General features: G+C 45.6%; 1 protein-coding gene across 1 annotated transcript in view; it reads right to left on the bottom strand.

Moving 5' to 3' along the window:
* The window catches only part of ARFGAP3 (ARF GTPase activating protein 3), a 63042-nt gene that overhangs the window by 7514 nt on the left and 39892 nt on the right, over positions 1 to 15636 (bottom strand). The window contains exons 10-14 of the mRNA XM_007975994.3: positions 15008 to 15136; positions 14136 to 14258; positions 7441 to 7572; positions 5441 to 5564; positions 3666 to 3756 (exon numbers count right to left, since the gene is read on the bottom strand). Of these exons, the coding sequence (XP_007974185.3) occupies positions 3666 to 3756; positions 5441 to 5564; positions 7441 to 7572; positions 14136 to 14258; positions 15008 to 15136 (599 nt within the window). The remainder of the gene's footprint in view (positions 1 to 3665; positions 3757 to 5440; positions 5565 to 7440; positions 7573 to 14135; positions 14259 to 15007; positions 15137 to 15636) is intronic.

Genomic DNA, 15636 nt, shown 5'->3' with positions numbered 1-15636 from the left:
AGAACGGCTGCAGGGTTTCTGGGCTAGAAACAGCCCCGGAAAGTAGCTTACCTCACCAGAAGCATTTCAAATGTGGAAATTAAGATAAGGAATACAGAATGGCTTCTTTTTTCTTTCTTTCTTTTTTTTTTCAATACAAGGCCTGGCTCTATTGCCCAGGCTGGAGTGCAGTGGCACGATCTCAGATCACTGCAACCTCTGCCTCCTGGCCTCAAGTCATCCTCCCACCTTAGCCTCCGGAGTAGCTGGGACTACAGGCATGCACCACCACGCCTGGCTAATTTCTGTATTTTTTGTAGAGACACGGTTTTGCCATGTTGCCCAGGCTGGTCTGGAACTCCTGAGCTCAAGCGATGCATCCTCCTCAGCCTCTCAAAGTGCTGGATTACAGAGGTGAGGCACCACGCAGAATAGTGTCTTTTTTTCTTTTCTTTTTTTCTTTCTTTTTTTTTTTTTTGAAACAGAATCTCATTCTATTGCCCAGGCTGGAGTGCAGTGGTGCAATCTAGGCCACTGCAACTTCCCCCTCCAGGGTTCAAGCAATTCTTGTGCCTCAGCCTCCTGAGCAGCTGGGATTACAGGCACCCACCACCATGCCTGGCTTTTTTTTTTTTTTTTTTTTTGAGACGGAGTCTTGCTCTGTCTCCAGGCTGGAGTGTAGTGGTGTGATCTCGGCGTACTGCAACCCCCGCCTCCCAGGTTCAAGCAATTCTCCTGCCTCAGCCTCCCAAGTAGCTGGGACTACAGGCACGTGCCACCACGCCCAGCTAATTTTTGTATTTTTAGTAGAGATGGGGTTTCACCATGTTGGCCAGGCTGGTCTTGATCTCTTGACCTCATGATCCACCCGCCTCGGCCTCCCAAAGTGCTGGGATTATAGGTGTGAGCCACTGTGACCGGCCTAATTTTTGTATTTTTAGAAGGGATGGGGTTTCATCATGTTAGCCAGGCTGATCTTGAACTCCCGACCTCAGGTGATTCACCTACCTCGGCCTCCCAAAGTGTTGAGATTATAGGTGTGAGTCACCGTGCCTTGCCCAGAACAAGTTTTAAGAACTTGTTTTCTTAAAACAAACTTTTACTTCAATAACAAAGTATTAAAAGACAAAATAAAAGAAAAAAATTTTATAAAAGAAAACAAGCTTTATGGAGGCAGAACACATAAAGCTCTTTGTTGAAATATGCTCTAAATAATAAAAAATAAACATTTAATAAAAGTTGCTGGTTCCTGTAATCCCAGCTTCTTGGGAGGCTGAGGAGGGAGGTTTGCTTAAGGCCCAGAGTTTGAGACCAGCCTGGGCAACACAGTGAGACCCCAGTGGGGGCAGGGGGGTGAAGGTTTCTGGGTGGCCTCTCACCCCAGGGTGCACCTTACAATGACTACGAGGTGCCAGGGATCAGGGTTGGTTTGGCACCTACACAGGCTCAAGAAAATTTAATGGATCTTTGTTCTCTGAAAGGGAACAGGAAGGTAAACACAGGCTGGCCACTATTTTGTTTCAGTAACTAGAAAGGCTGCTCTCATTTGATCTCCAATTTTTTTTTTTTTTTAAAAACAAACAATGCTTCAGAGAAAAACTTCTATTGACTTAAATTACAAAAGCATCCATTGCAGGGAGTCGGGGGACTGAACAATGCAGGTCTCTGGACTGGCCTGCTGGCTGTGCCAGGGCCCCTACAAGGCGACCCAGCACTGACCTGTGGGGGCAGCAAGGCTGGGGTTGCTGGAGGCCTCCAAAGGTGGCTGGAGTGCCTCTCTGCCAGGGATGGTCACAAAATGAAGTTGCCCTGACAAAAGGCCAGGACACTGAAAGTCTGGAGATGGACAAGCCAATGAGCCTCACCTGCCCCCACCAAGACTCACTGCCAGGAAATGCCCAGTCAGCAAGTAACTGCCTGAGGGAAACGCGCCCCTCTGCTGAGTCTGGGGTGAGGCACAGAGTGTGCTGTTGCCCAGAGAGTGGCTCGTGGGAGCCGTGGCCCTGGCTGCCCACCCCCAGGCACCACCACACCCTCACTGGCAGTGGATGTGCTGGGGCTTGTCCACTCTGGCCGTGGCCTCTGGATCCTTGGGCTGCCTGGCTCTCTGCCAGCATAACCCTTGGCTCACTTGGTGCCACCTGGCTAGGTGTGCTCCCTCCACCGCAGCACAGCAAGTACCGTGCCCACTGCACCCCGAGGGCCACAGTGTGTCTCTATAACATTCCCAAACAGCAACCCAGAATGTCCCTGACACTCAGACCTTCTCTGTCGAGCTGTTTCTCTTTGGACTCTGAAAACAGCTGTTCTCTGTGGCTGTAAGGCCAAGTGTTTGCCCAGGTTGGTCACCTAGAGCCACACCCAGTTCCTCTAGGCCTAGAAATGAGGGGTGCTGAGGGTGCCAGGCCTGGAATGCCTGGCTCCTGAGAGTCCTCCCTCCCCTTGGCTCTCCTGCTGATAAACAGGTTCCTGAAATGACCTCAGAGGACGCTGCCCCTTTCTTTTTTTTTTTTTTTTTTTTTTGAGATGGAGTCTCGCTCTGTGGCCCAGGCTGGAGTGCAGTGGCCGGATCTCGGCTCACTGCAAGCTCCGCCTCCCGGGTTTACGCCATTCTCCTGCCTCAGCCTCCCGGGTTTACGCCATTCTCCTGCCTCAGCCTCCCGAGTAGCTGGGACTACAGGCGCCCGCCACCTCGCCCGGCTAGTTTTTTGTATTTTTTTTAGTAGAGGCGGGGTTTCACCGGGTTAGCCAGGATGGTCTCGATTTCCTGACCTCGTGATCCACTCGTCTCGGCCTCCCAAAGTGCTGGGATTACAGGCTTGAGCCACCGCGCCTGGCCGACGCTGCCCCTTTCATGTTAACCACAGGGCCCCCTCCTCCCCACTGTGGCTTGGCAGAGGCCTTTGTAGGGTACTTTTGCAAGGCATCCCTCAGTCAGGGGGATATGGAAGTCGAAGCAGAGGGGCCGGCGCTCTGAAGCCCACCACTGGGCTCCCAGGCTGCCCCATCCTAGGTCATCCCAGCCCTGGGAGGACCAGACACCTCTTTGCTGGGGTCTGAACCCTGAAGAGGGATACGGGAGACAGGCAATTCCCCTCTGCTTGCTCACTCCCAAAGTTGTGTTCTGTCTTCTCTGGAAGACAGATGCTGGTAGAGCCACAAGCTTCTCTCTGCCTCTGCCCACCCCTGGGGCCTGCTGTGTGCCAGACACTTGGTGGCACTTCATATTTCTCATTTAAGCCTCATGAAAACCTTGAGAGGTAGTTTTATCCACCCACGTTACGGAGAAGGAGACTGAGGCTAAAGGCGCCATGACATACTCAAGGACTCACAGCTAGAGGGTGGTTAGGATCACATGGGAGCCCAGGGCTGTCCACCTCTAAGGCTAAGACACCACATGGTATTTCATAGCACATCCGCACTCAGCTAGAAAACATTCCTCTATGACAGTGTTTAGAAGGATGATTGCCAGGCAATGTTGGGGATGATGCTTTAATTTCATGACTTGGTCTCCTCACATGTGAAGCCTGGAATAGTAATTTCTACTCTACCTGACTTACGGCAGAGATCAGAGCATCAAACAATGGTTGCTAAAATATCTTGGAAAAGGAAACAGTCCTATCTAGATGAAATGTGTTCATACCGTAGGCATGACAGAGACCAGCTCTTGTTCAGTGACCCCCTACCTGCTGCCTGCTTCCTCTGCTCCTCGAACAGATCAGCCGAGCTTATGGAGGAACTCGCCGACAGCCTCTCTAGGCGGGCCCTGGTCTCATACTAGAGAAGACAAGGAAAAGCAAACATTAGGCTCCAAAGATCGTGGGCAGTTTTGCAAGAAGAATCACCGAAGAGCTGTCATTTCAAAGTGTTTGCCCCCCAGGCTCTCTCTCTCCAACAGTTACTGAATGCCACTGCCAAGGCCGGGTCCTGCGGGACAGCACAAAGCTCATGTTCTGCATGGGAGGCAGGTCACAGGCCAACCGATCAACATACAGCACCTCAGCCAAAACGGCCGGTGCGGAGGCAGTCAGAGGGAGGGAGGGAGAGCAGCGTCTCTCCTGCTGCTGCTTCTAGCCAGCGGTCAGCAAAGGCCACTCTAAGAGGCTCTTTTCCAAGCCCCATGACACTTATTTTAAAACTGAACTTCAATGTCAACTTTGAAGCAAGGCAGATATTATGGACCGTGGGAAAAGCGAGGGGCAATTCTACTTTCGAAACGATGGCGAAATGTTATACTTGCAGAAGTTTGAACTTCTGCAAAATACATTCAGCACATTTTAGGGAACTATCGTCCAAATAGTCAGAGGCACACCAGCCATTCAGGATGAGAGGGAAGACGTAAACCTCCCCACTTCCACTTGAGTCTTACAGCTTAGCAAGACTTCACTCTGATGAGTTCATTAACATTTCTTCTTTTTTTTTGGAGACAGAGTCTCACTCTGTCACCGAGGCTGGAATGCAGTGATGTGATCTTGGCTCACTGTAACCTCTGCTTCTGGGTTCAAGCGATTCTCTGCCTCAGCCTCCCAAGGAGCTGGACTACAGGCGCGCACCACCACACCCAGCTAATTTTTGTATTTTTTGTAGAGACGGAGTTTCGTCATGTTGGCCAGGCTGGTCTCGAACTCCTGGCCTCAAGTGATCCACCTGCCTCAGCCTCCGAAAGTGCTAGGATTAAGGTGTGAGCCACAGTGCCTGGCCAAGTTCATTAACATTTCTGAGAAAAGCCAACAACCTGAAAATAAATATATGCACTACCCAGAAACATATCTGGCCAGGCATGGTGGTTCACACCTGTAATCCCAGCACTTTGGGAAGCCAAGGCAAGCAGATCACCTGAGGTCAGGAGTTCAAGACCAGCCTAGCCAATATGGTGAAACCTCATCTCTACTAAAAATACAAAAATTAGCCAGGTGTAGTGGTGCATGCCTATAGTCCCAGCTACTTGGGAGGCTGAAGCAGGAGAATTGCTTGAACCTGGGAGGTGGAGGATGCAGTGAGCTGAAATTATGCCACTGCACTCCAGCCTGGGTGACAGGGAGGCCCCGTCTCAAAAAAAAAAAAAAAAAAAAAAAAAAAAAAAAAAAAAAAAAAAAAAAAAAAAAGAAACATATCTATGTGCTTCATTTCACTATGTTAAAAGTTATTAAGTAAATTACAGCTGCATCAACAATTGTTTGAAATACACTCAAAAGATACTGGATAATGGCTATTCAAAACACCGAGAGAGGAATAAGAGAACTATGAGGTAAGTCCTTGTCTTGTAAACACTCCTCTTGCTGAGGCGGCAAGCACACGATCAGTTACACAGACCTGGGTTCAAGTCCCGACTCCAGCACTTTCAGGCTGGAGGGCATCTGGCAGCCTGAGTCTAGCTCACTCAGGATCTCCTCCCCAGTACCCACACCCACACTTCTTTCCTGCATTATGGGGCACCCAAAGAAACTCTCTGGACCCTTACATCAGCCTGGGCTTGTCTTCCAAAGTACATATCTGATGAAATGGCCTTGACATTGCCAAACTTCTTCTGGGCCTCATCTGTATTTTCAACTGGCTCATAATCTGGCTTGCGGCGAGCAGTAGGTCTGCAATTAAAAACAGCCAACATTAGGTTAACTAATTTGAGGTGAAGCAAATGTGTTTCATACTCATTTTATTTTTTAAAATGCCAATAGCAGTAAATTTTGTAAAAGAATTTTAGGCCATTTTTAAAAGCCTGAAAATTCTAATTAAAAAAAAAAAAATATCCAAACGATACAACATTTGAAGGAATTTCTGTTTAAAATGGGGTCTGTTGTTTCACATTTCAGATCAACTAGTAAACATTGAATACATTGCTTGGAATGTCCACAGGACACTGCTCTCTCTACATTGTATAGGATATAAAATGTCCCAGTTACCTGGGACAATTTCAAGTCACACCTGTTGTCCCAACATATTAGTAGTGCCCCTTTGCATTCTCACAAGTTCTCTGGTTGGAAAATAAATTCATTCATAATCACCAAAAACTGGAGACAGTCCTTCACTAGGTGAATGGATAAACTTGGCAATTAAGAGGAATGAACACAAGAATGAATGAGTCTTGACCAAGTGTACTAAGAAAAGTTAAACCAGAGTAGGAAGACCAATTGCTACATGACTCCACTTATATGACGTTTGGGAAAGGCAAAATTGTAAGGCCAGAAAACAGACCTGGGGTGACCAGGGGCCAGGGGCAGGGGAGTGGGGACTACAAAGGGCATGGGGAAAATCTGGGGGTGATGGGAACTGCTCTGTTCCTTGGTTTTGGTGGTAATTACATGAACGTATGTGCTTGTCAGAACTGTAAGTATAAAAAGATGAATTTTACCATATGTAAATAATATCTTAAAATTGGGGGGAAAAAGGCCGGGTGCGGTGGCTCATGCCTGTAATCCCAGCACTTTGGGAGGCTGAGACAGGCGGATCATGAAGTCAGGAGACTGAGACCATCCTGGCTAACACGGCGAAACCCCATCTCTCCTAAAAATACAAAAAAATTAGCCAGGCATGGTGGCCAGCACCTGTAGTCCCAGCTACTTGGGAGGCTGAGGCAGGAGAATGGTGTGAACCCAGGAGGCAGAGCTTGCAGTGAGCCGAGATTGCGCCACTGCACTCCAGCCCGGGCGACAGAGTGAGACTCAATCTAAAAAACAAAAAATTGGGGAAAAAGGTGAAATCTTCCTGGCCTAGGCCACCCCTGACCCATGGATCAGAATCTTCAGGGAAGAGGCCTCCACACACACATTTATTTCAAGGTCCACAGAGGATTCTGATGTGCACCTCCTATTTAGAATCAATAATTTAAAACCAAAACAGGCCGGGCACGGTGGCTCACACCTGTAATCCCAGCACTTTGGGAGGCCGAGGCAGGCGGATCCATTTGAGGTCAGGAGTTTGAGACCAGCCTGCCCAACATGGTAAGACCCTGTCTCTACTAAAAATACAAAAATTACCCCGGCACATATGGTGCGCACCTGTAGTCCCAGCTACTCGGGAGGCTGAGGCAGGAGAACTGCTTGAACCTGGGAGACAGAGGCTGCAGTAAGCTGAGATTGCACCACTGCACTCCAGCCTGGGCAACAGAGTGAGACTCCGTCTCAAAAAAAAAAAAAAAAAAATCAAAACAATATTCCTGAAATAGAAGAACAAAATTATTCACTAGTCTTACAAAAGGTTTCAAAAGGTTTTCTTTTTTGAGGGGGACAAGGTCTTATTCTGTTGACCAGGCTGGAGTACAGTGGCACGATCATAGCTCACTGCAGCCTTGTACTTCTGGGCTCAAGTGATCCTTCGACCTCGGCCTCTTAAAGTGCTGGGATTATGGGAATGAGCCACCGTGCCCAGCCCCTTACAAAGGTTTTCATGTCATCATGTTATCAGCATTTTTTTCCCAGAAATGCATGGATTCACTACTACAACCCCACAGTTTTGCATTCATACCTGTCTGAATAGCCTGTGGTTTTCAGAATGGTTTCAGTATCTTTGCTGGTCTCTTTTTTCCAGTAGGAATCTGAACTGTCATCCCAGCTAGAGAAAGAACTGCTCCTTAACTCCACTGCCTCGTCAAAGTACCTGTGTGAGCAAGAGTACAATGGTGACTTTGGAGGTCCTTGCTGACACTCGTTCTGGGCCCTCTCACTTCCACGGATGTGGGGGATGCCTCCTTGAAGTTAATGGCAGTCACGTTATTAGGTCTAGCCAATGAGACAGGAGCAGACGCGAGGTGTGTCATTTCCAAGGCCTTTCAAGTACCTGTGTTCAACCTTGCCAAGTCCTCTCTTCCCAAGTTACACGGAAGAGACTGTGTTCCAGGTGCTACAGTCTCAGGTAGGTAAAACCTCCACCAGTCTGGACAATCAAAGTGACACATGGAGGACAGGTACCCTAGAGAACCATCTGCACCCTCAGCTGAGTTCATGTGAAAAAGAAATCAACTGCCATTGTGTTCAGCCCTTGAGATCTGGGGGATATTTGTTACCTTAGTATTACTTGGCCTATCCAGACAACACAGGGCATCTTTAAATGTTATCCACCACAGGTTACACATTTCACTCTCTTTAGGTCTTACTCCGCCTGGTTAGGCAGTCACAAATAACACCGCTGGGCCTAGAGAACCGACTCCATACAGGAAGCTTCTTGTTGGCAATCCCTTCCATGTTAAGTACATTCAATGAAAATGATGTAAATGACGCTAATTAACCTCCTCCTGGAGTTGGATACAAAGCTACGGATCACTGATCACTGGACCATTCTTCGGATACTCTTTCAGCCTGGAGCCTGCAGTAAACTTGATCTGATCTGCAAGCATCTCAGGAGAGCCTGGTCTTCGGATCAGTTTACACTTTAATTAACCAATTATCACCGAGCAGGGCATTGCTCAGAGAGCAGCACTCAGTGGCGGCCTTTTGTCCTGTGTGATTAGAGAAAAATCTTTGACCAAGAGCAGCAAGGTCTGCCTGGAACAGGAGCGACTGACAGGCAAGGTGGATGCGCCAAAACCTTGAGAAAAAGTGACCATCAACCAGCCAGGCACAGTTTCTCACACCTGTAATCCCAGCACTTTGGAAGGCCAAGGCAGGTGGACTGCTTGAGCCTGGGAGTTTCAGACCAGCCTGGGCAACATGGCAAAGCTCCATCTCGACAAAAAATGCAAAATAAACAAATAAAACAACTTTCCTGACCATCTCTGGGGATTAAAAGAAAAAAATTAATGGGGCATGGTGGCATACCTATAGCCCCAGCTACTTGGGAGGCTCACCTAAGCCTGGGAGGCCGAGACTGCAGTGAGCTGTGATGACGCCACTGCACTCTAGCCTGGGTAACAGGATCACCTGAGCGTGGGAGGCTGAGGCTGAGATGAGCCGTAATCATGCCACTGCACTCCAGACGGGGTGATAAAGTGAGATACTATCTCAAAACAAAAAGTGACTGTGCTATGCCAGAATTCACAACAGCTTAGGATGGAAAAGCAGTCTGGCCAGATATACACACCTCATGAAGGTAGTCCAAGAAGTTCAGAGGAGAGAGGCAGATCCCAGGGAGGTCTTAGGAAAGGAAGGGTGACAGAAGAGAATACAGAGGCCTTAACAGACATCATCCAGGCTTTCTTCAGAGAGTAAGGACAGGAAGCACACTGGAAACAAGGTGAGCACCAAGCTCTATGCTATAAGGAGTTGCACAAAAGATGGAGATCATAGGTCAGAGGGGCCAGTAACCAAAGGCCAATGTAAGAGGAAAGCAAGAACCCCTAAGAGCAAAGAGGCCAGGACCTCAGTGAACTAACATCTGGGTGGGGGACATGCTAAGAACCAATTTACTCTTTCTTGGCAGAAAACAAAACAAAACAAAACAAAAAAAGGGACAGAGTTTGATAAACCTGCTGTTTGGAGCAGATGGTATGATATTACATCCTTAATAGACAGAAAGTAGAATTTCTCAATGTGGCTTCTGTCTTCTCTGGCAAGAAGGTCATTAAGAACAAATCTCATGACACTAGCATCTTCTCCTTAGGAAGGAAAATGCGGTGTTCAAAGTGTATCTGGATTTCAGCTAGAAACCAACCAGCCTTTCCCCATGGTGGACGAGTGGATCTGTACTGCACCCAGGCTCTGCCTGGAGGAAGAGATGACCGATTCCCCTTCAGAGAAGAGAGATCAGGACACTGAAGGAACCGGAAGTTACATCAGAGGAAGGTTCAAAAGATGTGGGATGTGTGCTGGCCTGGAAGGTGCTATTCACATGTTTGAGGGATTTATTTTAAGGGACCATGAAAAAACTAAGACCAATTCAATGAGGAATTTTAAAACTACTTAATAAGCACCTATGAGGAGTCAGGCACTCTGCTAGGGGAAGACACAGGGCAAGAAGACGACACAGGGCAAGAAGACACATTCAGCTCCTGCCCTCATGGGGCTTGTGAACTGGCTTATGGAACGGAAGCTGACTTGAGCGCAGAAGCCTCAGAAGCTGTGTTAATGAAAGGGAGAGTTTCTCATGGAGCTGCCCTGGGACCAAATGGCTGCCTTGAGGAGAAGGAATGGTACAGTAGAGGCTGGATGGCCCTGGAGTGGGAAGTGGGGGTCAGCACTGGACTGGTGCAGGGTGAGGGTGAACTTCCAGGTTCTTCATGACTCTGTGATACTAAATTTTGTAGATTGGCAACACTCTAAGTAAATAACATTCTTCATTCTTACAAGCCAATGTGCTTATCCTGAAATGTAGGGGAATCCGATTACTTTTAAGTGACTGAACTATTCAGAAATCAAAGGAGAGAGACAGCACTGGCTTGGGTCCCCCTGACCAGCATAAGCCTGTGAGGCAGCAGTCTGTGCGTGGGCTGGATGGCGCCCTCTCTGTCTTCCAGTCACCCATGAGAGGCTCTCTGTGCTCACGCTAAGCAGGAGCAGCTCAGCAGGAGGACCGGCAACTCACTAAGGGGATGGACAGACCACCAGTCAGGCCTCCAGCTGACCCTTGGAAGGACAGGGCGAGTGGGACCACTAATGGCCACTAGTCCCTGCTCAGAAACAAACAGACTTTCCTTCCTCATCGCCAAACCTTTATTGGCTTTCTAATGCTTTGACTGTAGCTCTCAATGCTTTTTTACTTTTATTTTTGCCCTCCCACTGTCTTTACCCAATCTTGAAAACATTCCTTAAAATCCCTTGATAAGAGCATCCTAATATCACATTCTCTCTGATTTAGAGCTATAGACAGTTGTCTATTCTAACGAAGGCCATGCTGGCTTTATAAGGCTGAGCAAATTGTTCTAGTTTCATTATCTTGTACTCAATATATAATTATACTGTTTATATCCTGGAAATAATGGAACTCAATAATAGTAATTAAAAAAAAACCAAGGACAGGTTTTATCTTATTTTTAACAGAAACAGAACTCTTTCATAATTCATAATATTCAAGTTCTAATGGGCTAATGAATAATTTGAAAGCAATAAGAGCTCTTCATCGAACAATTATATTTGCTTTCAGAGTCCATGTTTATTTTACCTCAGTTGCCAAAGTACCTAATAGTACCCTCGTTCTACTAATGGTGGTTACCCTACCAAGGAGGACCAGAGAAGGCATTTATGTTCCTATTAGACAATCTGCAGGGCGTGATAAACAATACAGCAAGGTCTCTCTGGCAAGAGTCCAGGAGGCATGGTCTATATAAATATGCCATCTGCTCCCAGGTTTCAAACTGTAACAGTTTCACAGTAACAGTGGCTTCTGGGGCTAACCCTTTTGATTAAGCCTTGGAAGGAGGGGAAGTCTGAAAGATCCCTGAAGCCCTTACAAGGCACAAAGGCCCTGTCAGTGACCTGGAGCCAGTGAGGGTCTCTGAAGTTCCCATTAGGCAACCTCACTTAGAGTTCTCTTAGCAACCCGCCTACCAAGCAAGAGTGCTGATTTAACTTAAATTGTCTCTTTTTTTTGAGACAGAGTCTTGCTCTGTTGCCCTGGCTGGAGTGCAGTGGTGCAATCTAATCTCACGGCAACCTCTACCTCCCAGGTTCAAGTGATCCTCCCACCTCAGCCTCCCAAGTAGCTACGACTATAGGCATGTGCCGCCGTGCTTGGCTAGTATTTTTGAAACTTTTTGTAAAGATGAGGTCGAGGTCTCACTATATTTCTCAGTCTGGTCTTGAACTCCTGGGCTCGAGTGATCCTCCTGCCTTGGCCTCCCAAAGTGCTGGGATTATAGGTGTGAGCCACCATGCCTAGCCTAAACTTTCTTTACTATCATCTGTAGAAGTTGCCAATAAGCAGTGAAATAATCAAAGATGTTGTGAGAAGCCACACAGGCAAATACAGACCCGTATTGCCAAGTGTTTCCTCTGACCCAGACTTAGTCCATCATTTAATATTCATATTTGAAATGATTTGACATGCATGCAGTTTCCAAATCAAATTATGCATTTAATTTTATTCTGTGTAAAAATCTATTTACATACCTTTAAAAGGCATGATTTGGGTATCACTTCTGAGTAAAGTGAAACTTGATCCATTATACAAGCTGCAAAGGATAGGCAAATATAAAACCACCCAAGTCTCTGAAAATACCACCATGGAACACCCCTAAACTACTACCTTTTTTTTTTTTTTTTGTAAAATCCCTGGACTTGAAATAATTTGGAGCTATACTTAAGAGACATTTTTTAAGGATAGTATTCTTTATACAATTCCTTGTCTATAAACATTGATAGGAAAATATACAATTTCACAATTAGATTCTAGGTAATAAATTTATATCTGTTCTATACACACACACACACACACACACACACACACACATATCTTTTATACATATGAAAACGCTTCAAACCTATAAATTGCCAGACAACTCTAATGTCCTCCGAGATGTAAGTGATGGAGCCTTCCGGTAAGCACCACCCATTACTGACAGAAACACCTTCAGTTTTCATGAACTGCTAACCCAAAGGTGGTCCTCAATGTGGTTAGTTTAACTACCTAACAATAGCAATTAAACATTTAGGCTGGGCACAGAGGCTCATGCCTGTAATCCCAGCACTTTGGGAGGCTGAGGCCAGCAGATCATTTGAAGTCAGGGGTTTGAGACTAGCCTGGCCAACATGGCAAAAACCCATCTCTACTAAAAATACAAAAAATTAGCCGGGTATGGTGGCACACGCCTGTAGTCCCAGCTACTCAGGAGGCTGAGGCAGGAGAATCGCTTGAACCTGGGAGGTGGAGGTTGCAGTGAGCCAAGATCATGCTACTGCACTCCAGCCTGGGTGACAGAGTGAGACTCTATCTCATAAACAAACAAACAAAAAACATTTAGACTGAATCACACGTCTCTTAAACTGAGTTTCTACATTATCATATAGCAGCTAAACATAGTAAGAACCAAGCACCATTCTAAATGTGCTATAGTATTCACAGTATCTCATTTGATCCTCACACAACCCTATCAGGTAGGTACTACTAGAGTCCCTAATTTGCAGATGAGGAAGCTATAGCACAAAGAAGTTAAATAACTTGGCCCAGGTCACACATAAGTGAAAGCCAGGATTCAAATCCATGCCATCTGGCCCCTGGGCCCATATTCTTACCCCTCTGTTCCCGAGCTGTGCCCTCTCCAGTGAAATCACAGGTTCATTTGGTACTTTTTTAGCAGACCTCTCCCTGGGCTGGGCAGGTCCTTACAAAGTGAACTGACTCAAGTTTAAACTTGTTCTTTCGCTCTGGCAGGCCACTTGACCATGCACTGATCTCCACAGTCGACTTCGCACTAGAGTTATGCATTTTGTCTCAATCAGATAGTGAGTGCTGAAGGAGAGAAACCTGGGATTTACTCTGGGATCCCCTCAAGGTGCAATCATGTTCCTCATTAATAAATACACATACCCATAGAGTTTATTTAATGTACGGGTGTACCAACTGGAGTTTTCTGAAGCTGGCATTCTGAAGCACAGAAATCTGCTGAAGCCCTGAGAAAGAGCTGTGAAATATTCCAACTGCTGGACTAAAACTAAACAACACACACCTTCAGGATTTTGCAGTTTTCTCCAATTTCATAATTTAAATAAACACATCTCTCCTACCTTTAACTCACAGTTGCTGATTTTATTATCAAACATTTTAATGTTAGCAAACATTGTCCTTTCACAAATGTTTCTCTAATTTTTATTTCAAAGAATACCTTTGGCTTCAGTCAAAGCTTTTAAAAACAGTGAAGTAGGCCGGGCGCGGTGGCTCAAGCCTGTAATCCCAGCACTTTGGGAGGCCGAGACGGGCGGATCACGAGGTCAGGAGATCGAGACCATCCTGGCGAACATGGTGAAACCCCGTCTCTACTAAAAATACAAAAAACTAGCCGGGCGAGGTGGCGGGCGCCTGTAGTCCCAGCTACTCCGGAGGCTGAGGCAGGAGAATGGCGTAAACCCGGGAGGCGGAGCTTGCAGTGAGCTGAGATCCGGCCACTGCACTCCAGCCTGGGCGACAGAGCCAGACTCTGTCTCAAAAAAAAAAAAAAATAAAAAATAAAAAAAAAAATAAAAACAGTGAAGTAAACTGATTTGTAATTTATTCTAATGCAAATAAACTAATCAATCCATACTAATCACTACTTTTCAAAATGACACTTTTAACGATGATTTGTCATAGAGTACCTTGAGCTGGAAGTAAAATATGAATCGTCACTGTCATCGTTATACTTTTTTCTTGGTTTTGCCATGATGGGTGATTCCTGTTCTATGGTCTGCATATCTGAAGTCACTGAATGTGAAATACCACTTGAGAAAACAGAAAAATATATAATATTAGTAAGTTCACAAACTTTTGTTTCACCAAAATAAACAAAGCTTTAATTTATATTTTGAACAAAGACAAATTTATTAGAAGGGTTAAAAATATAAGCAATAAAACAATTTTTTTTTTCTGGTACAAGCTTTCAAAAATGTTAAAATTTTGTGAGGACTGTGTCTACACAAATACAGTCACAAATATTGGTTATGGGCCGGGCTCGGTGGCTCACGCCTGTAATCCCAGCACTTTGGGAGGCCGAGGTGGGCAGATCACGAGGTCAGGAGATCGAGACCATCCTGGCTAACACGGTGAAACCCTGGGCGGCGGGTGCCTGTAGTCCCAGCTACTCGGGAGGCTGAGGCAGGAGTGGCATGAGCCCGGGAGGCGGAGCTTGCAGTGAGCCGAGATTGCACCACTGCACTCCAGTCTGGGCGACAGAGTGAGACTCCGTCTCAAAAAAAAAAAGAAAAGAAAAGAAAAGAAAAATATTGGTTATGTCCATGGCTTCCTCTCCAGTAGGTGCTTCATGAAGAGTCAGACCTTTTCCTTCTTTTAAAGAGCCAAATTTGAAATTTTTCATGTTATAGTGAATACCAGAGCAAAGCAAAAATAATTAGAGAAGTTAATGAATAACAAAAAAACCCTCTAAAGTTGAAACTAACAGAGTCCAAGAAAAATCCACCGATGATTGGCACACTGTTTTAAATTCTAACCTCAAGAAAGCAGTCTCACATACCTTCTGCAATTTCCAAATCCCATGCCGAGTCTGTCTGAGTCAACATTTTTTTTGCCACTAATGTTCAACTTTTCATCTTTCTTCATTTGAATTTCAAGATCCTTATAGGCTAATCGTAATGACGAAACACTGCCAGAAAAACCAAATACTCCTTAATTTAGCTTTAATCCTTTGTTCTTACATTAAAATAGCAAGCAAATTTAAACATGTAATTTATACTTTTAGCTCCATGATTCTTTCCATAATTAACAATTATGAAGGCAAGTTGGCGTTTTTTCTACCTGCCTTTTTTGAATAGATGTTTAAGAAAATTTGAATGAGCTTACAGCTCCTTTCTCACTGCTGCTCAACCTATGCCACAGTTCAAGTTTAGTTCACATTACCTATTATTGTAAAATAACATAATGTATACCCAAATCACTTCTATATGGGATAGTGAAAAGCAGGATTTCTTACTTGGATTAATATTTTATTACACTTCCACATTACATAACAAAGCATGAGGTTAGTCTCACTAGTCTATCTTAAGATAAAGAAATGTATAAATTTGACTTTACAAATAGATCAAAGAAGGGGCTGTTACTTAATTGTAAAAGGATCCTTCCATTTACAAAATAATTTCTTGTAGG

Source organism: Chlorocebus sabaeus, chromosome 19 (assembly GCF_047675955.1).
Source record: "Chlorocebus sabaeus isolate Y175 chromosome 19, mChlSab1.0.hap1, whole genome shotgun sequence".
Classification (NCBI taxonomy): domain Eukaryota; kingdom Metazoa; phylum Chordata; class Mammalia; order Primates; family Cercopithecidae; genus Chlorocebus; species Chlorocebus sabaeus.
Note: the sequence above shows the minus strand (reverse complement) of the source record. Positions and strands in the feature narration are given on the sequence as shown.